The sequence below is a fragment of the Pyricularia grisea genome (assembly GCF_004355905.1).
Source record: "Pyricularia grisea strain NI907 chromosome Unknown Pyricularia_grisea_NI907_Scaffold_4, whole genome shotgun sequence".
NCBI classification, from domain to species: domain Eukaryota; kingdom Fungi; phylum Ascomycota; class Sordariomycetes; order Magnaporthales; family Pyriculariaceae; genus Pyricularia; species Pyricularia grisea.
The window spans coordinates 2,443,883-2,468,756 of record NW_022156718.1 but is presented as its reverse complement, the minus strand read 5'-3'; the positions used below and the strand labels follow the sequence as shown (position 1 = coordinate 2,468,756).

The following is a 24,874-nucleotide window of genomic DNA, read 5'->3' as shown; positions in this document are numbered from 1 at the left end:
AGTCGTCAAAAGTGAGATCATCTGTCATACCAGCGACAACATCCTCAAGACACCACAACCCACAGACCCAACTTTTTTACTCCCTAGGTTCATCAATTTTGAAGGTCCGATACGCCCATTCCCGAGCCCTCCTCCCAAAAAAGTACACCGCCACACCAAACAAGGACACGACCCCGCCCAGGATGGCATAAACATTCATGATTCCCGCGTACCCGAGGGCCTGCACGGCTGGTAGCGTGGCGTAGCTCAAGCCAAACGACACCAAGCCCCTGCCGGCGCAGATGAGCACGAGGTGGGGGCCGGTACGGGACGGGAACGCATCGACGGCGTAGGCGATGCCGACGACGTTGGCGCCCAGGAAGGCGAAGAAGGCACCGTTGTACGACACGGCGATGCTCGGCCAGCCCCAGCTCGTGCTGCTGCTGCTGGTGGCGTCGCTGACGGTCAATGCAGCGGCCTGGCCGTACACGACGGCGCAGACGACAAAGACGACGACGGGCACCACGAACGGGATCAGGCGGTACTCTGGGTTGTAGACGGAGCCGCGCCGCCTGCTCATGGCGCGGACCAGGTAGTCGGCGCCGTAGCCGAGCAGGGGCAGGAACACGATGCAGGGGATGATCTGCGCGCCTTGGACGTACGCCAGGCTGACGAAGGCGAGAGAGAAGGGCGGTTCGGTGAGGACGGTGGCGAAGGTGGCGGCCTGGAATACGTAAAGACCCAAGAAGATGCCGTTGACGAGAAACACCCACATGATGGGCCAGATGCAGAAGCCCTGCATGACCTGGGTGTAGAAGATGGGTATCTTTTTCCATTTGGGGTTCTTGACCATCAGTCCGAGACCTGTGTGCCAGGGGATGGGTCCTAGGCTGGCTCGATGGGCAGAGAAGTTGCTCAGGGTGACGGGGGGTTCGGCGCCATCTTGAACCGTACCCGGAGAGGAGCCGTCGGTGTCGTGTCGGTCCCACATGGTCTCGGCGGCAAACACCACTGAAAGTATGGCAACGACACCATTGATGATGGTGAACAGACCATACCACCAGCGCCAGCCGTGCGCGTCCACCAGGAACTGGGTGGCGATGAAGAAGACGCCCACCGACACGTTTTGGATAAAGATGAACCACGACAGCCGGCGGGACCTCTCATGAAGAAAGTGTATCTCGGAGATGATCATGGGCGAGATGGCCTCGCTCTGCCCGGCGGCCAGAGACATGATGTCGCGGAAGGCGATGTGGACGTCGAGGCTCCGCGAGAAGATGCAGCCCAGACCGGCGGCGGTCATGAGGAATATCGAGCCGAGAAACACGGGACGGCGGCCGATGGTGAGGGCAAGCGGCATGGAGATGACGTTGCCCAGACCCATGAATAGCGTCGGGTATGTCAACAGGTCGTTGGCCTTTTTCTCCTGTCCGGGATAGTCTGCCACGACTTTTGTGTAGAACGCGCCCATTCCCGAGCTCAGGATGACGGCTGTTGAGCTGTAGGCCGAGACTAGTATCACGATGGCCCATTTTTTCCATGATGGGTAGTTGAGAGGGTCTGTTTTTTTTTGTCCTCACAAATAAAGTATCAGAGTCGGATTGAACTTTGAAGTTAAAGGAGCGAGCATTCAAATGTCATCATGTCATTTCACTGACCTTTTGGATCCTTTGATGGACTTGGAATCAAAATCACCTCCTCGCCGTCAAACAGCTGGACTGTGCCAGCATGTGCTCCAAGGTCATGACCTTTGAGATTCTCCGGATCCGTGCCGGTGTAAGAATGCTCAAAGTGAGTGGTGTTGATCTTGCTCATGATGGCACTTGTTAGTTTGAATTACTGGATGTCTGACACCTCCAATATCTGGTAGGTCGCTTCCAAACTCGAGCCTTTAAGTGATATTTTCTATTATTTAAGCTAACCATAAAAAGTGTTTGATTCCGATACTAGCTACTTCAGCTTCTGCACTACCTCCTTTTCGCTACCCTCCACTTCATGGTTCTTGTTTTGACACAGGATTGGCGGATGTGTGGGGGCCGCGTCTTAGCTTTTACCCCAGCTTTTTATCTGCCGAGACTGTTGCATTACCCCATTACCCCAGTTTAATAATACTACCGAAACCCAGCTACCACCATCGCATACTCCGCATCGGTCAGCTGTCCCTTTTCACCTTTCCCCTCATCCCCCTTAGCCTTGTGATGTAGTGGATACCAACATCCACATCCCGAGGGCTCTATCATAGGGTTTTTGCAAATTTCTGGGTAACTCTCAAATTCAATAGTTGATTTTTCTGTACAGGGTCGGTCGAGGAGTTTCATCATTCTGTAGGATCTACAGACTAACCTACCAACTACGACATAAGTGTTTATGTTTGATTATACATGCAAACGGTAGTCACCAAGTCTATGTACAGCCAAAGTGATCTTCGATGAACATGTGATTATGCCACACGATGATAGTAAAATTTGATCACATTTATCACAGTAAATTCTAACTGCGTATACTGAATATAAATAACATTTCTCAACATATTCTCTACAAATGACAGTAAATCTCAAACTACTAAATCAAGCCTTGATTTCAACCGTCTCCTGCACGTACGGCACACCCGTGAGACGGAATCCCCGCTCCGAGAGCTCGGGCGCCCGTCGCGGCTTGCCCGTGTTGTAGGGGCAGGGCTCACCGTTGCGGAGGGTAGGCAGGCCACCGACGTGCATGGCGTTGGGCCAGTGCGTCGTGCTCTGCAGGTTCTCCCACGCGCCCTTCTTCCTGACCAGGTCCTCTTGCGTGGCCTCGGCAACGGGCATGTAGCAGGTGTAGGTGGCGAACCTGGGGAGGCTCCCCTCGGGGCTGACGTTGTAGTGCGGCGTCCGCGAGTCCCAGAGCAGCAAGTCTCCTGGCTCGGCGCACACTTTGACCCACTCGAACCCTTTGTTCTTGAGCCACTCCATGCCTTTTTCGGTGAAGCCGTACCACTCCTTGGTCCACGCCCAAATCTTGTCCGGCTCGCCTTTGAATTCCTTGTGGAATTCTTCGCTGGCCAGATGAGCGCCCTTGCACACGATCAAACCACCGTCCTTTTCGCCGTTTGGTAGGAGGTTGACGATTCCCTGGAGGCAGCGGAAGCCGGGCTTTTCAGGGTCTTGGTCTTGATGAGGCCAAGGGGTGTTGGGCTTGATATCTGTGCGGCCTGGCAAGGTCATGTTTACGCCATCAAACGAGACGATGATGTCTGGAGTGTCGTAGACGCGCTCAAACGCTTCAGTCACGCCGGGCTCCTGTCGGATGTCCCAGGTAAAGCTTTCGTGGTGGATTCCGTATCCGAAAACCATGCCCTTTTCGTTGATGATGGGCAGGTTCTCCTCCTTGATGGTTGACGGGTCATCCCGCTTGTAGCCAAGCCCTCCGGCACTATTGAATTGAGGTTTGTTAGTATCTGCATATGAGAAAAGTGCCTTGGGGGTGTAAGTGGCAAAGATATGCTTACAAGTTCTCCAACCATGAATACATCTCTTCGGCGTACTTTTCTGCCCTCTCACGCGGCACCGCGCCCTTTACCACGACATAGCCATCCCGAAGCAAGTCATCTCTCCAATCGCCAAATTTTGCATTGACATCGTTGAAAAGTCTGTTTGGACCGGCGGGCTTGGGGACGAGACCGACAATCTCAGATTTGACGGGCTGTGATTCCGTTTTGGTAACAGTAACCGTGCTGGACATGATGATCTTTGAAGATTTTGTATAGACGTTTTGAATGGTTTGAGTGATAATGATCTGTGTCAAGAGCTAGAGTTGCTTTAGATAGTGGTCTGTCTACCTTGAGCCCTGAAACCACGGCAGATAATTATATCGGAAATAGCCTAGAATTAACATGGTAGAATCTTGGTACTGTACTCTGACATGCAGCCAAGCAGAACCAGGTTCCCCACAGCTTTTCCGAAACAGATTCCGCGGAATCCCTCTCGGTTCGGAATCATGTAGCTAACTACCACGAACGATGAACTCGTGGTTAGAATCCCCGCATCTTTGGGCAAACTAGACTAGACTAGTCTAGTATCCACAATACCTACCTACTCAGCTCCAACCGCCCTCCACTCGGGAACCAGGACGTCACATCCGCTGACGAGGTGTTTTTGATTTTTGTCTGAACGTTTGAATGTCTCCAGGATATCCGATATAAGACACTTCAAAATAAAAAGAATTGCTACCATGTGGTGCAGCATGAGCGCCTGAAAAACTAGTAAACAAAATAATATTACACGATATACGCCCTTACACCAAGCGTTGTTGACAAAGTCGCTCCCGCATTTCCTCCCCAATAATGACCACAAAGCCAACACAGGCCAGTAACGATGACGCTATAGCCGTCCTAGGCGGAGGGCCCGCCGGCATGGCGTGTGCGCTTGCCCTGATCAAGGTCGGCTTTAAAGTCCGACTGTTTGAGCGGTACGACCGCGCCCGGCCCGCCGGCAACATCCTCAACCTGTGGCCGCCGCCCATCTACGCGCTCAAGTGCATGGGCGTCGACATCGACGACCTCGGCGCGCCGTGCCACGCCTCCTTTCGCAACCCCAACGGCCACGTCCGCGCCGACGTCAAGCTGCCCCAGGACGTCCTGGACAAGTACGGCGGTGGGTTCATAGGCCTGCTGCGCCCGGACCTGTACACGCGCATGCTCGAGGCTGTGCCGGAGGGCACGATGGAGTTTGGCAAACAGGTCGTCGACATCAAGGACCTGGGCCACTGCGTCGAGCTCACGCTCGCCGATGGCTCGGTGGTCAAGACGCCGCTGCTGGTGGGCGCCGACGGCATCGACTCGACGGTCCGCCAGCATCTTTGGGGTCAGGCACCCAAGCGCTCGCACAACCTGATGATCATTGGCGGCTTCACCTTCACCGAAGCGGTGGAGACGGAGCTGAACGAGTGCGTCATCACGCACAACCCCCAAGTCCAGGGTACCTACACCACGATCCTCAGCAAAGGCAGGCGGGGCCACCAGTGGTGGCTGCTGCAGGCCTGGCCCGAATCCAAACCCGACCCGGAGAAGCTCAAGGAGTGTGCGCTCGACGGCGCCGCCGGGTTCCCCAACGGACCGCTCCGGGACCTGGTGGCGGCGACGCCGGCGGAAAACCTGCAGACGTGGCGGATCCGGGACCGCGAGCCGCTGCGGCAGTGGTCCAAGGGCCGCATCACGCTGGCCGGGGACGCTGCGCACGCGACGTCGCCGTACGCGGCCTACGGCGCGGGCATGTCCATCTGCGACGGGTACTTTCTGGCCAGGCTGCTCCGCGGCAGGTCGCTGAGCGACACGGAGGCGGTGGCCGGGGCGCTGCGCGAGTACGACGCGTGCCGGATCCCGCACACGTCGGACCAGGTCAATCTGGCTTACTTCCTCGGCCGTCTGTTTCACCAAGTGCCGTGGCCGCTCACGTTCCTGCGGGACCTGGTGCTGGATTGGACGGCCCTGCTGCAGAGGGAGGTGGGCGAGCGTAGCCCCGGGGAGATTGTCAAGCAGCTGGATGAGATGGGCGACGGGCTTTGACAAGTGACCAATGTACCGGTGTATGGGAAATCACCCTGCTTTGGGTAGGGGGTGTCTGTAACCTCCCAATACCTACCTAGGTACCTACAGGCCTCCGAGTCACAGAGGGCTCAACCCTCGAAAGGTCTTCACAAAGATCGAAAGCAGTCGTGCTTCCCCGAGAAAATAGCCATGAGCGGAAGCTGGGTAGCCGGCCAGCGAAAACACCACCACGCACCAATGAGCAACAAGGAGACGCGTGGCAGCGAAATGCCGGGACCGGACTCTACAATTCATGGTACTGAATACTCATCATCACACTCGGGCGTGAGATGAATTGGCTTTACTCGTTTTTGCCGACAGCCCGGAGAGTATTAAATCCTCTAAATTGGGAAGATAGCCGAAAAAGAAGGCTCGATCCGGCCCTAATCTACGGGACGCATTGTCAAGGGGAAAACTGAAAGAGGGTGTATGGGTTGGGGTGTCGACTTATTGTGTACTTGACGATTGTCGACTGTTTTGCGCGGTAGAGAGACCCTTGATGGTTTTTCTGCATGTAATATGCATACCCAGTCAATTTATCAATAAGCTTTTAGCCGCATCAAGGTACAGAATGCTCCGAGTTGCGGTTCGGTACCTTATTCTCCGTTCCTATCAACGGAGACAAGCGGCTATTTTATGGCCGGCGGTTGACTACCATGGCTACATGCACAACGTTGAACGGAACCAACTCGGGTGCATGCAGAGAGGTAGTATCCCATAAACCAGCCCAGAGATAACGCAAGCATTGTGCAATTTGATTCAACCAACAGGGCGACTGCCGACATAACTTGCCGACAATACGACTGAACTCCATGGTCCCTTTCCCTATGCCTGTTATCAAAGAACCGTCCTTGAACAAAATTTTCCATATTTGTATGGTACAGGCTTGTTTCAGGTTGAATACTGGGTGTGTGCATTATTCTCCAAGAATCGGAATTTCCCTTTTACCCTATCTGCGCGCATTAGGGAATACTGGGTTCCTGCAGAAACTAGCCGCGTAAGCTTCAGGCACCACGTTTTATCTTCCTACCGAAGATGTGCTTTTTTTCATTTGAAGAAAAATTGAAGCAACTCAGGAGATGTGTCGCTTTGATGAATGTAGCCATGTGATTGCTTCCGCAGAGCCCAAAACGAATCTCTTGCTTGTAGAGAGTCCCGAGTATTGTAGACAAGGGGCCACGCACTTATGCTGGAACAGGTTCATAGGTCGCACTTCCGATACCTATGTCTCTCGTAGTAGACTCATCGTCTTGGCACCCACAGATCCCAAGCCTCCGGAGACTGATACTCCTACTTGTCACAAGATAGCCTCCATGAAAGAAAGCCATCGATGGGTTGACCTTCTTTGTCGAGGCAATCGATCCACATAGATTCGGGAACAAGCCAAAGAAAGAATTTGCACATCTGCCAAGCCCAAATCTGCAGCCAAAAAAAATGGCACCCAGCGCCGTGCTACCCGAGAGCCCTCCCGCCGCGGCAGCCGAGAGCTACTGGTCGCGGCTCAAGAACGCCGTGACGGGCAACGCAACAACCGGACCCCAGCTCCCCGAGCTAAGCAGCAGCTATGCCGCCGCTAGCAACGGTAGCAGGGTTTCGGACCACACCGACCAGCCACGCCAGCAGCAGCAACAACAACAGAACACCCCAATCGCCATAGTGGGCATGGCATGCCGCATGCCGGGCGCCGTATCCTCCCCGGCCGAGTTCTGGGAGCTTCTGACCCGCTGCAGGTCCGGCTTCGGGCCCATCCCGGCAGCGACGCGCTTCGACCCGGCGGCGTTCCAACACCCCGTCCCCGGGCGCGGAGGCTGCTTCACGCCCGTGGGTGGGAATTTCCTCCAGTGCGACGTGCGGGCCTTTGACGCGCCGTTCTTCGGCCTGACGGAGAAGGAGGCCACCTCGCTCGATCCGCAGCAGCGGCTGCTTTTGGAGTGCACGTTCGAGGCGCTCGAGAACGCGGGCATACCGAAGCATACGATCGTGGGGAGGGACGTCGGCGTGTTCATCGGGGGTTCGTTTCCAGAGTACGAGAGCCACTTGTTCAGGGACAGCGATGCCATCCCCATGCATCAGGCTACGGGGTGCGCGTACGCCATGCAGTCGAATCGGATTTCGCACTTTTTCGACCTGCGAGGTCCTAGTTTCACGTCGGATACGGCTTGCTCGTCCAGCATGGTCGCCGTGCATCTGGCGTGCCAGAGTCTGCGGTCGGGAGAGTCGAGCGTGGCGCTCGTGGGGGGCTGCCATCTCAATATGCTTCCCGAGTTTTGGATTTCGTTTTCCACGTCCAGGTTAGTTCGACCCTTTTACTAGCAACTTTGAGACCAACAACAAGGGGATTATACGCACTCCATATAAACACTTCTGACCCTCCCCATCCTTAGACTTCTCTCCGAAACAGGCCGCTCGATAGCCTTCGACAACCGCGGCACAGGCTTCGGGCGCGGCGAGGGCTGTGCCATGATGGTCCTCAAGCCCCTCGACCAGGCCGTGCGCGACAACGACGCTATCCGAGCCGTCATCGTCGGCACGGGTATCAACCAGGACGGGCGCACCCCCGGCATCACCATGCCCAACGGCGCTGCGCAGGAGGCCCTGATCCAGCAGGTTTACCGCAAGTTCGGCCTCAGCCGGCGCGAGTGCGGGTTCGTCGAGGCGCACGGCACCGGCACGCGCGTCGGCGATCCCATCGAGGCGAGGGCCATCTACAACGCACTGGGGAAGGGGAGGGCGCGTCGGGATCCACTTCTAATCGGGTCCGTCAAGTCCAACATCGGGCATCTGGAGGGTGCGTCGGGCATGGCTGGGTTGTTGAAGGCGGTGCTCATGATGGAGAGGAGTTTCGTGCTGCCAAATTGCGACTTTAAAGAGCCGAACCCCAAGATACAGTGGAAGGAGTGGAACCTTCGCGTGCCGACCATGCAGACCCCGTTCCCGCAGGACAAAAAGTACATCAGCGTCAACAACTTTGGGTTCGGCGGCACCAACGGCCACGTGGTGATCCAGGCTGCCCCTTATACTGCCAAGGAGGAGCTCTCCAACGTGCTGGAGAAGCAGCATAGGATGTTTGTCTTTACCGCCAACGACAAGGAGTCACTGGCTGCTGTGATGAAGGGCGTCGTCATCTATCTCGAGCGGCGGCCCGAGGTGTTTGAGGGAGCGCTCATGCGCAACATCGCCTACACTCTTGGTCAACGCAGGTCGCTACTCCAATGGCGCGCAGCGATCCACTCAAAACATTCCCTGGAGCTGATCGATGGCCTGAACGACAAGCGAGCCGTGATTCGTCGAGAGTCAGAGGCCGTTCGCCTCGGCTTTGTCTTTACCGGACAGGGTGCGCAGTGGTGGGCCATGGGTCGAGAACTGTACGAACAGTATCCAGTATTTACCGCCAGCATCGACATGGCGGACAGTTGCTTGGTGGATATGGGCGCAACGTGGTCGCTGGTGGATGAACTCGCGAGGGATGAAGAAACGACGTGTGTAAGCGAAGCGCATATCAGCCAGCCGGCTTGTACTGCCATCCAACTGGCGCTTGTCGACCTCCTGCGAAAATGGGGTATACACCCAACAGCAGTTGCTGGACACTCAAGTGGAGAGATCGCGGCGGCCTATTCGGCGGGAATTATCTCATTCAAATCAGCAATGGCAATCGCGTATCACAGGGGTCGCCTCATACCGCTACTAAAACAGCAATATCCATCACTTCAGGGGCGCATGATGGCGGTCGGAGGCAGCAAAGGTGACGTCCAGAGTATGATTGATGGCCTGCACGAGAACCAGGTTCGTATTGCATGCTTCAACAGCCCATCAAGCTTGACCATATCCGGCGACGAACCTGCTCTGGCCGAGCTTGAGAAGTTGGTGGAAGCCAAGCAGATGTTCCATAGACGACTCGTGGTCGATGTGGCCTACCACTCGCATCACATGGATTTGGTTGCGCAAGAATACCAAGCGTCTTTGGCACATCTCCCAGATCCAAGCCGCTCGACAGGGGTCAAGTTCTACTCATCTCTATACGGACGCTTGGCTGAAGGCTCCGAGCTTGGGGCCAACTACTGGGTCGAAAACCTTACCTGTCCAGTGCGATTCAGCGAGGCCCTGGAAAGCATGCTGAAGCCTTCAGACGCTTTAAAAACAGGTGTCACATCTCTGGTAGAGATCGGGCCTCACTCTGCTCTGCAAGGTCCGATCAAGCAAATCCTCAAGGCCATAGGCGGGGCAGCCACCGCCGTGACGTATGACTCGGCTCTTGTTCGCAAGAGAGACGCCGTCGACACCTTGATGGACCTCGGCGTGTCGCTATTCACCAAGGGCGTCAGCCTCGACTTTGAAGCCGTCAACTTCCCCAAGCCCGATAAGGAGCCGACTCTGCTGACCGATCTGCCCAACTACCCCTGGAACCACCGAACAAAATACTGGCAGGAGTCACGGATGACTACACGGCACAAGCAGCGACCCCACGCAAGGAGCGACCTCCTGGGCGTCGAAGCCATCTACTCTAATGAGGTGGAGCCGACTTGGAGGAACATCTTGCGCATCGACGACGTCCCGTGGCTGCGCCAGCACAAGGTTCAGGGTCTGATCATGTATCCACTCGCCGCGTTTGTTGTCATGGCATTGGAGGCCGTGGCTCAGAGAGCAGCGTCACAGAACTGGCAGGTGGATACTCTGGAGGTGCGGGACGTGACCATTGTCAAGCCACTGGTTGTCGGTGATGCAGATATCGAGATAATCACGTGTCTGCGCTCGGCTCAAGAAGTTGGAGAGGTCCTTGCTGGTTCCTGGGCCAGATTCCGCATTTCTTCCTACTCTCCAGATTCAGGTTGGACTGAGCACTGCGTTGGGCTAGTCTCTGCCCGGGCCAAAGAGATCAACGAGGTCGATGGAGAGCGCGATGCAGCAGCTAGAGAGGTAGAGCTGAAGTCTATCATAGATGCCCTGGAGAGCCAGGGAACAAGAAGTGTCCAAGCAAGCTCTGTGTACTCCAAGATGGCGAAGTCTGGCATTGAGTTTGGGCCATTGTTCCAAGGCATGCAAGACTGCAAGATGAGCGAGACCCACTCTTCGGGTAGCATTCTCATACCCGACGTTGCAAAGGAGATGCCACAAGAAGTCCTAGCATCTCCGGTCATACACCCATGCCTGCTCGAGTCTCTCATAGGCATGTACTGGCCCATGGTGACATCTGGAGATGCGGCAATCAAGACAGTATATCTGCCATCATCACTTGGCAAGATATCCATCTCTACAGATGCAATCCAAGTTTGCAAAGAGCCAGGCCGCTCATTATTAGCATACTCTCAAGCTGATTCTCCAACTGGGTCTTCACGGCCAATGAGTGTCAACTCATTTGCCGCTGTCAGCACCAACCCGAAGCGAACACTGATCATGATAGAAGATCTGGTTGTCTCACCAATAGTTGACGACGGGGCTCTGGCAGCTGCGGACATCCCTCGAGAGCTCTGTTACAAGATCCATTGGGAGCCCGTATCAGGTCTGGCCAAGGACGCCTCTTCCCATACCGACAGTCCAGCGCCCATTAACGGAGAGGCCATCTCAACCAAGTTTCCACCACTTTTCGTTTCGATTGTGCACGACAAGTCCGAACTGCAAAGCTCACTTGCCTCTGCGCTGACGAGAGACATAGAGGCACTTACAGGCAGCACTCCTGACGTATGCGGCTTGGAAGACCTAAATCCAGAAGGAAAGACTCTGATAGTGCTCTGCGAACTTCACCAACCAATGCTGTCCCGACTGTCTGAATCCAGGTTCAACCTGCTCAGGAATGCGCTCACCAAAGCAGAGGCTTGTCTCTGGGTCGTTCGCGGCGCCTATGCAAGCTCCACCAACCCTGAAGCAAATATGATTTCGGGACTGAGCAGAACCGTGCGGTCTGAGACTGCTATGAAGTTCGCAACGCTAGACCTCGAGGGAGACCTGGAAGTCTCGGCAGAGCAGACAACCGCACTGGTTCTCCAGGTCTTTGAGCGTGTTTTTGGTCTTGAATCAAACGCTATGTCTGAGCTCGAGTTCATAGAGAGGGGAGGTCAGCTGTTGACTCCGAGGTTGGTCAACGACAAGGAAATGAACGCATACGTCCACAGCGAGACATCCCCATCTGCCTTGGAGGACGCATTGTTCTCAAAAAGCGACCGACCATTAAAATTAGCCGTTAAAACGTCGCCTTCAATCGAATCCCTTCACTTTGTAGAAGATTCCGTGACTAGGACACTGGCAGAAGACGATATCGAGATTGAGGTGAAAGCCATCGGGATGAGCTCCAGGGATATCATGGCTGTTAAAGGCCAAACTGACGATGAGCCCGGTTACGAAATAAGCGGTATAGTTTCCGCTGCCGGCCGGGGTTGTAGAGACATCAAAATCGGAGATCATGTTTGCGCCATGGTTCGAGGCGGTTACGCCTCGAGGGTACGAACGAAAGAAACGATGGCGATGCGGGTGCCAAAGACAATGTCTTTCGAGAAAATAGCTTGCCTACCACTGGCATATTGCACGGCTTACTACGGCCTGTTTGAGTTAGGGCGCCTGGAGCGTGGGGAGAGCGCGATGATACACGGTGCCGCGAGTCCCGTTGGTCAAGCAGCGCTTTGGCTGGCGCAGGAGCATGGCGCAAGGCTGTTTGCTACCGTCGGCAACTCGCAAGAAAAACAGCTGCTGATCAAGGAATACGGAATTCCAGAGCATCAAATATTTAGCAGTAGGACCAGCGGGCTCGGCTCCAAGATTCGAGCGGCAACATGCGGTAGGGGCGTCGATATTGTACTGGATTCTGCAACAGACGATGCTGCGACGGAAGCATGGGAATGCTTAGCCAAGTTTGGCAGGTTCGTGAATCTCAGCAACAGAGATAGCAGTCGAGAAGCGCGATGGGATGTTACGGAGAGGAACAAGAACTTGAGCTACACTTCGGTAGACGTTTTCGCCCTGGCCAACGAGAAGCCGTCCATTATCGGACGTGTTTTCGCAAAGCTTCGTAAGCATGTCGAGTCTGGAGCAATATGCCCACCTGCACCTATCCACGAATTCCCCATCTCAGATCTTGAAAGCGCTTTCAAGGCCCTGCAAAGCGGCAGATTGCTAGGGAATATTGTGGTGGTGGCAAATGTGGGAGATGAAGTAAAGGTGCGTCATTTGAGAGCCGTACATATAAACCCAGAAAAGTCTGACCATTCTTGTACAGGCAATTCGATCACGACGTGCAAGCAACTTGCTCAAACAAGATGCCACTTACGTCCTAATTGGTGGCACCGGTGGACTCGGTCGGAGCATGGCGCGTTGGATGTTGACAAATGGAGCTCGACACATTGCTCTGGTTTCTAGGAGTGGAGCAATATCGGAAAAAATCACTGAGCTCATCGATGAAGGGATCAAAGTTGGCGCAGAGATAGTTGTACGCAGTTGCAATGTCGCTATCAAGGCCGAGGTAGAATCATTGATCTCCCAAGGTTTGCAGGGGATGCCCACTGTACGTGGGGTCGTCCATGGAACCATGGTTCTTCGGGTGAGTAGAATATTGGCGTGGCGAGGATGGATATAAGCATGGAGAAAGGCTATTTTCGCTGACGGTGACTGGCAACAGGACGTTCTTTTCGAGAATATGACATGGGAAGACTACACGACAGTCATCGAAGGCAAGGTCCAAGGTGCTTGGAACCTCCACCACGCACTTGAAGGACTCCCGCTGGACTTTTTCGTGGCACTATCCTCGGCCGCAGGCATGGTCGGCAACAGGGGCCAGGCGTCCTACGCGGCGGCAAACTGCTTCCTGACAGCCTTCGTCCAGTACCGTCTGGCCCGCGGGCTCCCTGGGTCGGCTCTGGACCTGACCATGGTGACCGACTCGGGCTATCTGGCCGAAAACGAAGAAAAGCTAGCTGAAGTCTCCAGGAACCTGGGAAGCGATGGCATCCGTGAGTGTGAAGTCTTAGCTCTGCTCCGGGCGGCCATTAGCGGCCACCTCGCCGAGACGTGCAACAACCATATCGTCACAGGCATGCGCATCACCCCCTCGATGCAGCCATTCTGGACGTCGGACGCCAAGTTCAAAGAGCTGCGGTTGGCGATGGAGGCTCAGCTCGACCAGTCTGCCCCTTCGGCTGGCGTGGATGGTGTAGTATCGTTCGGGGCTGCGTTGAAAGCAGCGACAACGGCCGAGGAGGCGGAAGGGTTGGTCTGTGCTGGGCTTGTGAACAAGATATCATCAGTATTGATGCTGGAGGCCGAAGACATGGACGTGACTCGGTCTTTATCGCATTATCATCTCGATTCGCTCGTCGCCATAGAAATCCGCAACTTCATAGCGCGCGAGTTTGAGGCCAGTCTGCAAGTCATGGAGCTGTTGGCCAGTGGATCGATTCTGTCACTAGCTAAGATGGTCTGTGGAAAGAGCAAGCTGGTTTCAGGGTAGCTCGCGTGGGTCATATATCGGATTGTACTGTTTTCCTGTAATTCTGTCTCAGCCATAGGGAGTGCGTTGGCCATAATAGAAAAATTTTCAGAGCGCATTGGCACCATGAGCTTCAGACTGGAAGCAACGGATGGTAGTTCTTAGGAAATGGTGGGTTGGTTTGACTGTGAAAATCACCAGTATTTCCAAGAGCACCACTATTCCACGCAAGAGGCCTGCTCGGTGTACCAATTGTGGCAGCTTTGACCTCCCGGCCAGCCTTCGCCCGCAATAGAGCCTCCATAAGTTGTTCCATCCACCCTCGAATGACAGTCACACAAGCCTCGTCCTCACTATCCTCCGCAAAGTCCAGCGGAATCCTTCCCTCATCATCCTCGGCTAGAACATCGGCTCCTTTCTCGAGGAGCATACGGGCGCACTGAGTGCTCCCCACCTTGGCTGATAGGTGCAGCGGTGTCTGTCCCTGACTGCCATACATATCGACCACCACTCCGGCGCCAAGCAGAGCCGCGACAATAATTTCGCGTCCATTGAGTGATGCATAGTGAAGAGGCGATCGCCCTGTCCGCCCCCATCGTCCAGTGGCCGGGAAGCCCTGTTGTATCAGGCGTAGTGCTGTCACAGGCGTGTCATCTCTGGTTGCGCGAAGCACTGCTGCAGACTCCTTCTCTGCGCCATTATCGAGCAACACCGTTGTCGTCTTGGTGTCTCCGTTTGAAATGGCAACAATAAGGGCTTTGGACATGGCATTTTTGCCCAGTCCTCTTTCTAAAAGCAAAGTGACTATCTCGCTTCGTTCACGCAGCGCGGCAAGGTTAAGACCCTCCACCGCCTTTTCCGTGCTAACACCACGATCCAGGAGAAAAGCGACGGTCTCGAGGTTCCCAGTTTTACAGGCGGCGATGAACGCCAGTGTTCCGCTTAGGTAGAGGAGTTCGGCGTTGTAGTAAAGGCAAACCCGGCATACCTCGGTTTTCCCCCTGCCCGCTGCGCCAATAAGAGCATCCTTTTCGCCCACGAGTCCGCCATGGGGCTTGTTCAATAGTAGAGTGACCAACTTCACGTCGCCGCCTTCCGCGGCACGGACTAGTGGCTTTGACATCGATTGTGTATTGGTTTGTGTCAGGTCAGGAACAGAATTAAGCATACACTCTGTAAGTGGGAAATTGCCTTTCGCTACAGCGTAGAGGAGGGGTGTCAGTTCCTCCTCGAGCATATAAAACTTATTCGAACTGGTGCTTGACACGAGTCGCAAATCTTCACCGAAAAGTTTTCGTGGCTCCTCAAGGCCCTCGATATCTGCCGCATATATGTATTTTTCGACTGCATCGAGCCAGTTGTAGCAGCTGGCGAGCCAGATGGGGTTGCAAAGCAATTGACAGGAATAATAAAGGTAAACCTCGCCGCTGCTGTTTCTCTTCTCGATGCGATGAGGCGGTGATCCGATATTCTTGTGCAGCATCCAGCACCAATTTCGGAATTTGGTCGAGACACAGTTGTATTCGATGTCAATTAAAAAGGGTTCGATGAGAGTCTGTAGTGAATCTTGTGTTGGGTAGCTGCCACTTTCAGATGCGTGTTCGGGCCAGTATCGAGACGAATATTCGATCATCCGTCGGTCCCCTTTGCTCAACAATTGAAGTTCCTTTTTTGCCTCCATATCTTCGTCTGCCGAGTCTGCCCCTTCGTGTCCTGGTTGTTCTAGGGCCAGCTTCAAAGAAGATTCATTTCATCCGTCAAAGATGATACAGAGAAACCTGATGCAAGTCACAGCAATGCGGCCATGGCTTAAATCGGGATCAAAGGTCTCGACGGATCTCTTTGGAAGACCTTCAAGAAATTCGCGAACGGACAAGTGGGCGAAATCCAGCACGCCGGTGCGATCAATCACCAAGTTCATGCAGACGTCGATAACCTCCGTTGTGGTAAAGGTCTGGGTGACACCTTCAGAAGAAAGGGCACAAGAGGCAAACGAGGCGAAACGATCATCAGAGATCCCGACTTTTGCGTACATGACCCATTGAAAGGTAAATACGGCCAAGTCTGTTGCGTCTCTCCAGATTCAAGGATATCTTGATAGATGCCCCAGTAGGACTCCTTGAGAGTGGCCGGCAGAGTGCCGAGACGCGCATCAATTCAGCTGGCACTTTTAGGGGGCAAAGCGACTGAATTTGCAAATCAAGCCAGCGAAACCTGCACATACAAATAACAACTCCAATCTGAGACAACCGTACACAGGGTCAAATCTACTTACATGCCGTGGGCCTTTTCTAGTAGATTATCTGTGATTGTTTCTCTGAGGTTATCGGCCAATCGGCCGCGAAGCAGCTTAGCTGCTGTCAGTCGGTCGTCGCTGAAAGATGTCAGCATTCTATGCACGAATGATGCAGACATGGAGACTGGTACTCACATGAATGGTTTAATATCTCCCCTGTTATCTTGGGCATCGATGTAAATGTTTGGGGAACCTTCGAAATGTAGAGCAATGTCGTAGTTTTCTCTAATTGACACTAATATTTTGAGCAGGTTGGGCGACTGTCGTAGCAAATCGCCGAGAATATTCATAAGCTCTTGGCGATCTTCTGAGTTAACTTCATCCAATGCATCAATAACCATAGTCACGGCCGGGTATTCCTTCATCAGCTCCAGAAGTATACTAGACGACTCGTCGCTTGTCCAAGCAAAGTCGTCAAACCCCGCTATGCCGTCGAGAGCGTCCTGTTATGATGCAATTATTGGTGCAAGTACTGAAGAATCGGGCGAGATGCTCGCTAGCTGCCGGACAGACTAGAAACAATGGCATCGCATTGGCCGGGTAACGGTTCGGCTGGATTGCGCATGCAGTAGAAGTAGGCAAGGTTCTCGGAGCCGGTGAGCTCGTCAACGACTAGAGACGTGAGCTTCGTTTTTCCCGACCCCGGGATCCCATGGAGCCAGAGAACGGATGATGTACTTTCGCTGCGCCAAGACTGGAACGATGTGTCGTCGAGGAGCCATCGACCAGAGCCCTCTAGGCGGCCTTTTCGAGCGGCTTTGTGATGCGTCGAGTACGACATGGATGGAATGGATCGTAAGACATGAATACGAGTCTCCCTCTCAAGCCCGTCATGTATGATATCCAATTGACTACTGATGCGGTCGATTGGCTGTTGCAAACTTTGTAGAAGCCGAGACAGATTCGATGCTGATCCTGACCTCCGGCTTCGACCCGACCAATTTTCTCGACGATCCAGGAGGTCTTTTCGGCTTCCGCCAGGCGAGCCACCTCCCCCAGCTCTTCCTTCGCGAGATTCACAGGTTTGTACTTTTCTTCAATGTCGGCCTTGAAAGAGCCGAAGCTTTTCACGAGGCGGGCTGCTGTGTTCTGTGTGTAGTACCTGAGGATCTCGGTGAGGTATTGCAAGATGGTGGTATAAAGTTCAACCGTAGACTCTGAAGCCTTTCTGATACAGAAAACCTGAAAAGCTGTAAGTATTAGCTGATGTACCTCCGCAAAGGAGTCGAGCTTAACAGGGCGCGCTTACTTGTGAGGGGCTGGATCGAGGTACAAGACCTCAAATATAGCAGCGGATGCGAGTGTATTCGAGATACTTTCAATAGACTGCAAGACGAAGCCAAAAACCTCAACGTCGTTGACAGCTGCCTTGAGTATAATCCGAATCGCAGCCCACGGCAACCCCACGGAAACTGGCTCGCAACTGGCTACGATTGATCCAACTTCCTAAACCCCAAATAATTTAGACATGTTTGCAGAAATGAAGATCGAACGAGGGTTCATACCGCAAATTTGTTGACTCAAACGGTAATCTTTTCCAGGACATCTCGGAAGATGATCGTGGGGCCCTTCACGATGATCTTCCACCGCTTTCTCATGCACTCATCCTTTTTTGCCCTCTTCTTGGCGAGAACATCGATGATGATCTCTTGTGGGTTGCGATCACGTATAGTCGATAGTTCAAAGTGCTCTCGATCCCCGATACTCAACCTTGCAAGCGCAATAGCCCATTTATCCTCACTAACTTGGGCGATGCTCGTGTAATTCTCCTTGTTTCTAACGACTTATCCTCCGAAGACATCTTGGCACCTTATGTACAAGCCTACCTAGTACACATCCTAGAACAATCGCTATGGCATTTTCGGAGTGAATATAGACTGTCGACATGGCTCTGAAGAGCAGGTAACAAATTCCGTTAACGAGCAGATAAGCCGTAAATTTCTTGTGAAGAGATTGTTTAAAACCAGTCGATGATAGGTTGATTGCCCTGCGAGGCGAGGCTGAGCTGCATTTTCGCCCCCACGGTTGTACTGACAATCGCCACAATATATATCGGGTGTTTCATGAGCTTTTCACTGAAGCGTCCAGTTACGAATGTCATCCAGTGTGAATCCAAGGGATGTTGTGTATCACCATTGATTTGATGATCAAGCATGACTGCCGAGTTCCGTTTCGAACAGGTGTCGTGTATAAACTCCAGCAGATATGTTTTTTTCCGATTAATATTATTATTGTGCTTTTTCTGTTAAATTAGGACAGATGCTGCGCCCTGGCACACAGCCCAGTTTACTAATGTTCCCGGAAATCCTCGGCGCAGAGGAGCGGGCTCAAGTACTCTTCCCAAGAGTTGAGTGCGAGGACATCTTGCGCTACCTGGGACGGCCTTTCCGGAGAGACCGGGCCAAGGCCGGGGTAGGAGCACAGACAGGTTGACAAACCTCGGCGCTTTCCAGGCGCAAGGCACCAATATCGCCGACCTGGTTGCTGTTATCTTGGACTGAAACAACCAACTCGAGTAGAGAGGCCTTTTGGTCAATTTTCTCCTGTCTTGTCCACCTGAACGTGATCCTCCAATTGGTGAAGAACAGGTACAGGAGCTTGCCTCGGAGCTGGTCGACACAGGTTCTCGAATTTGGCGCAGCCTGTACCCCTTTAGGATTGGCAGCTAGGCTAGAAGGACCATGATTGATATAATTGACTGTCCATAGGTCTTCATATCGTGCCATAACACAACACAGCCGATGACCAGCCAGCTGCGCCCATTGCTCGCGGTAGAAATATACGCCGCAAGGATCTCCGTGGGTACGATATGCCAGCCATCATTATGGCGACTGATAGGTATTTCGAGCAGCCAAAGTGACCTTGCTGGTATACCGTTCGATATTTCCCGGAAGCTCTTGGTTTCCTTCAATACTAATACGATGTCTCATCAACTAACTGTCGACGGTGGTAGTTTGTGAAAGGCTTTCCGATTGCCGAACAACCCACTCCTCCATCTCGCTTATGTTTTGTAATGGAGAGGTGATAGTTAGACCGCTGCGTGAAATGTGTTGGAAATGTTTGTCAATTATCAAAGAAGCCACAGTATCAGGATTGATGTGTTTTGGAGAATTCGAAACGTTTAGCATTACCACCCTTTGTGCTGCTCATGCTCAGTCCACAGATTTCCACAATGCGGGGCGTTTCACCCCACCTAGCCTCGCTGGAGGTACCTACCCTGGAGAAACCCGGTCTCTGAAGCACCCCCAAGCTCTTTCTAATTGTCGCCCGTCCAGGTCCTAAAATTTCCCCAAAAACTCCAATTGCTCCGCACGCGAAAATGTCCACCAAACAGACAAACGGCGCGCTAGCAAGCTGCACGCCATGACCCAAACTCTTTTTCCCTTTGACCGATATTCGCGATGGCCGGTGGACGCAAATCGAAACCCACGGTAATCGCCTCACCGCGACAGACTTTAATCCTTGACAACGGCGCACATACGATCAAGGTGGGGCTGATCCCGACCGAAGAATCGCCCGATGCCGCCGATGCTGGGGACGACAAGAAACCCGATGCGGCGGCGCCATCGGGTTCCAGCAAGCCCAATATTTTGAGGATACCGAATTGTATCGCCCGAGACCGCCACCGCAAAACATACGTCGGCTCTGAGCTGAGCAAGTGCAAGGACTTTGGCGAGATCGCTTTCCGTCGCCCGGTCGAGAAAGGCTACATCGTCAATTGGGAGGCGCAAAGGGAGATTTGGGACCGCGAGCTTTTCGACAAGAAGACTGCTTCTCAGCTATGCGATCCTTCCGAGACGAGGCTCATACTGACCGAACAGCCGGGTTCTCTACCGGCATTGCAAGCAAACTGCGATCAGATGGTGTTTGAGGAGTTTGGCTTTGCTAGCTACTATCGCGGCATCGGTATGGCGCTTGTCTCTGGAGCCAAGCTCTTGCTCTCGTCATGGTGACTTCCTACTAACCATGGCATTATGTGCATTCGCAACTATTAGGCCCCGCTTTCAATGCTTACCATGACATCCAAAGCATCTTCCACACCCCATCAGAAGCAAATGCAGTCAAGCAGGTCCCCGCCGAGATCATGCTACTGATCGACTCTGGATACTCGTGCACCACAGTAACGCCCTTGCTCCGCGGCCGGCCATTGCACTCAGCCGTGCGCCGACTCAACGTCGGCGGAAAATTCCTGACCAATTATTTGACGCGTCTGCTGTCGCTCCGGCATTACGATATGCGAAACGATACGTATATTGTCAATGAGATGAAGGAGAAAGCGTGCCATGTGTCTTTGGATTTCAAATCGGATCTCGAAAAGACTTGGAAGGGCACAAGAGGGGAAAGGAGAGAGTCGTACCTGACGGGGGCCGGGATAGCAAAGGACTATGTCCTGCCAGACTTCCACTCGCGCTCAGAAGGCATAGTCCGGGACTATGATCCGCAGCGCGCCGCGGGTCGGGCGAAGAGGATGGCCGCAGCTGCACAAGACCCAGACGCGTTTGCAGACGAAGACGTGTTGACGCTTAGGAATGAGCGTTTCGTAGTCCCGGAGTTACTGTTCAACCCGTCTGATACAGGCCTTCGACAGCCTGGTCTGGCCGAGCTGGTGATGCAATCGCTGTCAGAGCTTCCCATCGGGCTTTGGCCAGGACTTTTGGCCAACATTGTCGTTGTGGGCGGCAATGCTCTTTTCGATGGTTTCATTCAGCGGCTGCAGAAGGAGGTCGTACAGCTGGTTCCCGATGACTGTATCGTCCGCGTTGCTCGACCAATTGACCCCATCACGAGTACGTGGGAGGGTGCGGCCAACTTTGCACGACACGAACATGCTAAAAAGCTCGCAGTCACGAAACAGGAGTACGAGGAGTATGGGAGCCAATGGGTTGCTAGAAAGTTCGCCCTTGGTTTAGGTGCCGACGATGTCTAGCATCCCAGCTACATATATAATAGTCAGGATGCACTCAATCATAGCGTTCAGCTGATGATAGGTCATGGACAAACCAACAAGGCCTTTGGGTGAACAATTTGATTGGATAAAGCGTTCAATGGACAGGTCGACATGAAAGAAGTCATCCAGAGCATATGTCCAGACGCATAAGATCAGACTGATTCCCAATCAACAAGTCCTAACTGGAAACCTTGTTTGCACATCTCACTGGTGTGGCCTTCTAAATTCAGCCCTGGAACTCAAACGGAACAAGACTTGGCATAACTCAATATTATTGTCATTACTATCGGTTCCCGTCGTACATATGCGGTCCACCTCTTATCATAGACAGCTGGAAAAGTCACCAGCGATCCCGCACATACTGTTTCACTGTTCGCGGGCCCTTGATAGCTTCACTTCTGGGTGGCGAGACTTGCTCACACCATTCCGCCCACTGACGCGGCCTATGTTTTGATTTAATGTCGTGCTTCCAAAAACCCGTACTTAGTGCGAAGAAGTCGTCGGGTCTGGATTCCTGAATTCTGCAGACTTGGGGAAAACATGCTTTTTGGATCGTTTTGCGGCGTCTCTTCGTTGCTTCTGATCAGGTGTTTGCTCTCTGATGCGTTGCAAACGATCCGGGCTTGTCTTTCTCGTGCGGGTGAGGTACCAGAGTCTATTGGAAGCTTCAGCGCGTATGCACGCAGTAATGGGGCGCCGTATGCCTCCATTTTCTGGATCGTCGCAATTGATACTCGATGATCTTCGGCCCTTTCCCATTCCTCTGAACTGGAAGGTGTCTTGGGATAGGAGCTGATTGATTGGTTGTTCTGCGCTCAGTGTATGTGTAGCCCCTAAAGAGGTCATAACGACTAAACTGGCTATGAGTGTGTTGAACTGCATGGTGTATAGCTGTGTCAAGACTGCTGTACAAATAGAGCAGAATATTTGGTGGGATTTATTGATCAAAAATGATGATGTATTTTTGTCTTTGCCGACCGTATGTAGTTTGTCTTGTAAACCACTGCTGGATTTGGTTTGGATAATTATCAATATTTCCAAAGAGACTAGGTTGACAGATGCCCGTGGCCTTATATCCCCGATAGATTATCTACCTGTATATATTGTCATCTGTCATTCAATATAGATGCATCCCCTTTGGAGAAACTATCGAGAATGATCCCCACTGGAACCTGAAACACCCCTCGAGAAAACGTCTCTTTTGGGTGGTTTACCAGCATAACGAAATCCACCCGAGTAATTTTGTGCCGCGTCATTCACCTCGGAGTCCCTTTGGCTTTTTTCAAGCTTTTCTACTACGCTGACCACCGGTAAGTGGGAGTGCTACACGTAAAGAAGTTTCGACCATCAACCGATGTCGTCTCAGAATGGCAAACCCCCGGCAAAAAGGCTGCGTACAAGGAGCGTCCCCGGCAATACTTGCATTGGCGTTCAATGTAACCAACTTCATGGCGTTTACCACGTCCTGCTAGCAGGAATATGTTGATCAACTCGTTAAGAATAAGTTTGCCCGACGGCCGAATGGTCTAGTCTAGGGATAGGTCTGGTCTCCCACATGTCATGCCAAAATTCAATTATCAGATGAGTAGATACCGACGGCAAGGAACAAGCGGCCCCTGCGTAATGCATGTGGACCGTTTGAATACTGACTTCAGGTCGTCGCGTGGGTTTCCATGGAGAAAGATGAGATGTCAGGAACCGAGCAAACAGTAGAATGTTGTGGCGAGTTCGAAACAACGGATTTTGTTGCCACATGAAGAAGCACTGCAGGTTGCTGGTGAACATTTAGGCATACAAATAATAAGCAGTTACTTGCGCAAATGTTTGGGGTTTGGACCCGCGCCTACACGCCGACCCCTGAATTGCAAATGGATACACAGGGCGGAATATGGGGGTGGACTTCAATTTACCTTGTACTTCTACGTGATTTGCTGTCCTCTAGAGTACTTTCTTTGCTTTTGTAAACTATAACTCCGGGCATTTCTTGACCGGAATAAAGGCCCGCAATTGATTACCATCGAAATTGACGGGGCCACCTGGTCCAGATTCATTCAGGGGTTGGTGTACGTACTTCGTACTGCGTAGTAGAGGCGAAACAACAATCGAACCCCCACACTACCATATACAGCTTCTTCCAGATACGGCCACAATCTAGACTCCCAAAAGAAGAGGCAGATGTTTTTAAGCTCGGCTTGGGGAAAGAAAGGAAACGAGTGAGTGAGTGAGAGAGAGAGACAAAAAGAGAAAAGTGCAACTTACGAACAGAATCATCGTTGGCCATATTCGCCCCAGCACTGTTCTTGAACACCGCCCTCGACTGATCGCGGGTGGCCCTGTATGAGTCTAAAGATCTCCTCCGCGACGCGGACGGTGGACTACGGCACTCGGGCCCGAACCATGTCCGCTGCATATCCTCTCATCGTCGCGGCCTGTCGTAAGAAGCAGGTGATCGCCAACTCGCAACGCAGAGGTTCAAATTCACGAAGGGAATTCGGCAGCAAGATTCGAAAGGTTGATCACGTTGTGAAACTGAGAATCGTAACTTCTGAGGCCGTATAGGTCATGTCCTGTCTGGCTGCAGGCTGCAGGCTGCATGCTTCAGTCGGGTCGATGGTGATGTGCGCAATTGAGTTTCGACCAGAATCATTTCATGCACGTAGGCCGGGCACACCGACCTGGAACAGATGAGCATGGTGAGTAAAAAAGAATCGCATGTAGATCTTGTCCTGGCTATTCTTTGTTGTTGACTCTATACTTGGCTTCTGGTTGACTCGCTCTATACATAATAAGCTTCACGATTAACCTTATGTAAGTAAACTTTGACAGTTTGTCGTGATGATGCTCCAAGAGTGTTTAGAAGGGCTGCACCCTCGAGTCTTCTGAGGGCCCAGACCTGCGGAACCCCATACCCTTGATCCACGAACCAGTCTAGACTAGTTTACCCTGCCAATACATTACAGGCCGCAATCCGGGACGGTGGGCCTTCGGAATTGCATTTTGAGGTAGAGCCTCAACACAACCTACAAAAGCCCCATGTTCACAGCAAGGCTGTTGAGCAACTTTTCGTTGCCTGATACGCCTGAGATGAGGAGCATCGAGATCAGAGACATCCCACTTGATCCTCTCGGAGGACGACCCAATAAAGCAAATACATACTAATGATCTTCATAATCTGTGACACTGGAGGTTGTGCTTGATCTTGCCGCTTCGCAACATGCGAGTCACGCCCCCAGTCGCATGTAACCTGACAGGTGGTATCTGCTTGCGCCGCGCAACGGGCCCGATACACGCGTGCCGCCGACGGTGAAATTCCCATCGCTACAGTCGGCGTTGTCGAGACGCCGACGTCGTCGGTCTCGGCGTACATTGTTGTGCGTACAGCCTCCTTTCGCCAGGCCTCGGCTCAGGGTGCGTTTTTAAAACACGACAGGTTCCGCTAATGACATGGATCCCTCCATGTCGAAGCCAGGTCAGTGCACAAATCGATGTCGTCTTGCTACATCATGGCCAGCGGCCCGGTGAGCGGTTGTAACCTACCACCAAATCACTGTTGCTGGTTCTGATGCGTTCGCGATGCCATCTGTGGAGTTCTCGGGGATTTTGTACTTTGCTGCAATCACACGTTTTGATTGGCCCAGATTATATTCGGTTGCGATTTCGCGTACGCTTTGAGGGAAA

At 53.0% G+C, this 24,874-nt stretch overlaps 9 protein-coding genes across 9 annotated transcripts; 4 read left to right on the top strand and 5 right to left on the bottom strand.

Annotated features, from left to right (window-relative positions):
• Positions 1 to 76: 76 nt before the first annotated feature.
• PgNI_07435 (uncharacterized protein) lies at positions 77 to 1,794 on the bottom strand (the record flags this gene model as incomplete). Its single annotated transcript, XM_031127447.1, has 2 exons — positions 77 to 1,539; positions 1,638 to 1,794. 2 exons carry the CDS (start codon positions 1,792 to 1,794, stop codon positions 77 to 79), a joined length of 1,620 nt encoding a protein of 539 aa, XP_030981181.1.
• Positions 1,795 to 2,546: 752 nt separating this feature from the next.
• PgNI_07434 (uncharacterized protein) lies at positions 2,547 to 3,699 on the bottom strand (the record flags this gene model as incomplete). Its single annotated transcript, XM_031127446.1, has 2 exons — positions 2,547 to 3,390; positions 3,467 to 3,699. The coding sequence occupies 2 exons, from the start codon at positions 3,697 to 3,699 to the stop codon at positions 2,547 to 2,549; spliced, it is 1,077 nt and encodes a 358-aa protein (XP_030980746.1).
• Positions 3,700 to 4,300: 601 nt separating this feature from the next.
• On the top strand, positions 4,301 to 5,521 carry PgNI_07433 (uncharacterized protein; the record flags this gene model as incomplete). The annotated part of the gene is made up of 1 exon (XM_031127445.1): positions 4,301 to 5,521. One exon carries the CDS (start codon positions 4,301 to 4,303, stop codon positions 5,519 to 5,521), a length of 1,221 nt encoding a protein of 406 aa, XP_030980747.1.
• A 493-nt stretch (positions 5,522 to 6,014) lies between these two features.
• On the top strand, positions 6,015 to 13,973 carry PgNI_07432 (uncharacterized protein; the record flags this gene model as incomplete). Its single annotated transcript, XM_031127444.1, has 4 exons — positions 6,015 to 7,833; positions 7,927 to 12,688; positions 12,747 to 13,067; positions 13,146 to 13,973. Exons 1-4 carry the CDS (start codon positions 6,977 to 6,979, stop codon positions 13,971 to 13,973), a joined length of 6,768 nt encoding a protein of 2,255 aa, XP_030980748.1. The 5' UTR covers positions 6,015 to 6,976.
• Positions 13,974 to 14,085: 112 nt separating this feature from the next.
• Positions 14,086 to 15,633, bottom strand: PgNI_07431 (uncharacterized protein; the record flags this gene model as incomplete). Its single annotated transcript, XM_031127443.1, has 1 exon — positions 14,086 to 15,633. One exon carries the CDS (start codon positions 15,631 to 15,633, stop codon positions 14,086 to 14,088), a length of 1,548 nt encoding a protein of 515 aa, XP_030980750.1.
• Positions 15,634 to 15,831: 198 nt separating this feature from the next.
• Positions 15,832 to 17,029, bottom strand: PgNI_07430 (uncharacterized protein; the record flags this gene model as incomplete). The annotated part of the gene is made up of 3 exons (XM_031127442.1): positions 15,832 to 16,326; positions 16,384 to 16,691; positions 16,769 to 17,029. 3 exons carry the CDS (start codon positions 17,027 to 17,029, stop codon positions 16,224 to 16,226), a joined length of 672 nt encoding a protein of 223 aa, XP_030980751.1. The 3' UTR covers positions 15,832 to 16,223.
• A 125-nt stretch (positions 17,030 to 17,154) lies between these two features.
• PgNI_07429 (uncharacterized protein) lies at positions 17,155 to 17,685 on the top strand (the record flags this gene model as incomplete). The annotated part of the gene is made up of 3 exons (XM_031127441.1): positions 17,155 to 17,270; positions 17,426 to 17,440; positions 17,574 to 17,685. 3 exons carry the CDS (start codon positions 17,155 to 17,157, stop codon positions 17,683 to 17,685), a joined length of 243 nt encoding a protein of 80 aa, XP_030981065.1.
• A 1,896-nt stretch (positions 17,686 to 19,581) lies between these two features.
• Positions 19,582 to 21,920, top strand: PgNI_07427 (uncharacterized protein). The gene is made up of 2 exons (XM_031127440.1): positions 19,582 to 20,154; positions 20,244 to 21,920. Exons 1-2 carry the CDS (start codon positions 19,650 to 19,652, stop codon positions 21,173 to 21,175), a joined length of 1,437 nt encoding a protein of 478 aa, XP_030980568.1. The 5' UTR covers positions 19,582 to 19,649; the 3' UTR covers positions 21,176 to 21,920.
• A 2,296-nt stretch (positions 21,921 to 24,216) lies between these two features.
• Positions 24,217 to 24,563, bottom strand: PgNI_07426 (uncharacterized protein; the record flags this gene model as incomplete). Its single annotated transcript, XM_031127439.1, has 2 exons — positions 24,217 to 24,275; positions 24,353 to 24,563. The coding sequence occupies 2 exons, from the start codon at positions 24,561 to 24,563 to the stop codon at positions 24,217 to 24,219; spliced, it is 270 nt and encodes an 89-aa protein (XP_030980567.1).
• Between the last annotated feature and the right edge of the window lie 311 nt (positions 24,564 to 24,874).

What these genes read in the sequence shown, in the direction of transcription:
- PgNI_07427 (XM_031127440.1), top strand. Translation starts at nt 19,650, where the DNA reads ATGGCCGGTGGACGCAAATCGAAACCCACGGTAATCGCCTCACCGCGA. An exon ending in TAGCTACTATCGCGGCATCG is followed by an intron (nt 20,155 to 20,243) that starts GTATGGCGCTTG and finishes CGCAACTATTAG; the next exon opens with GCCCCGCTTTCAATGCTTAC.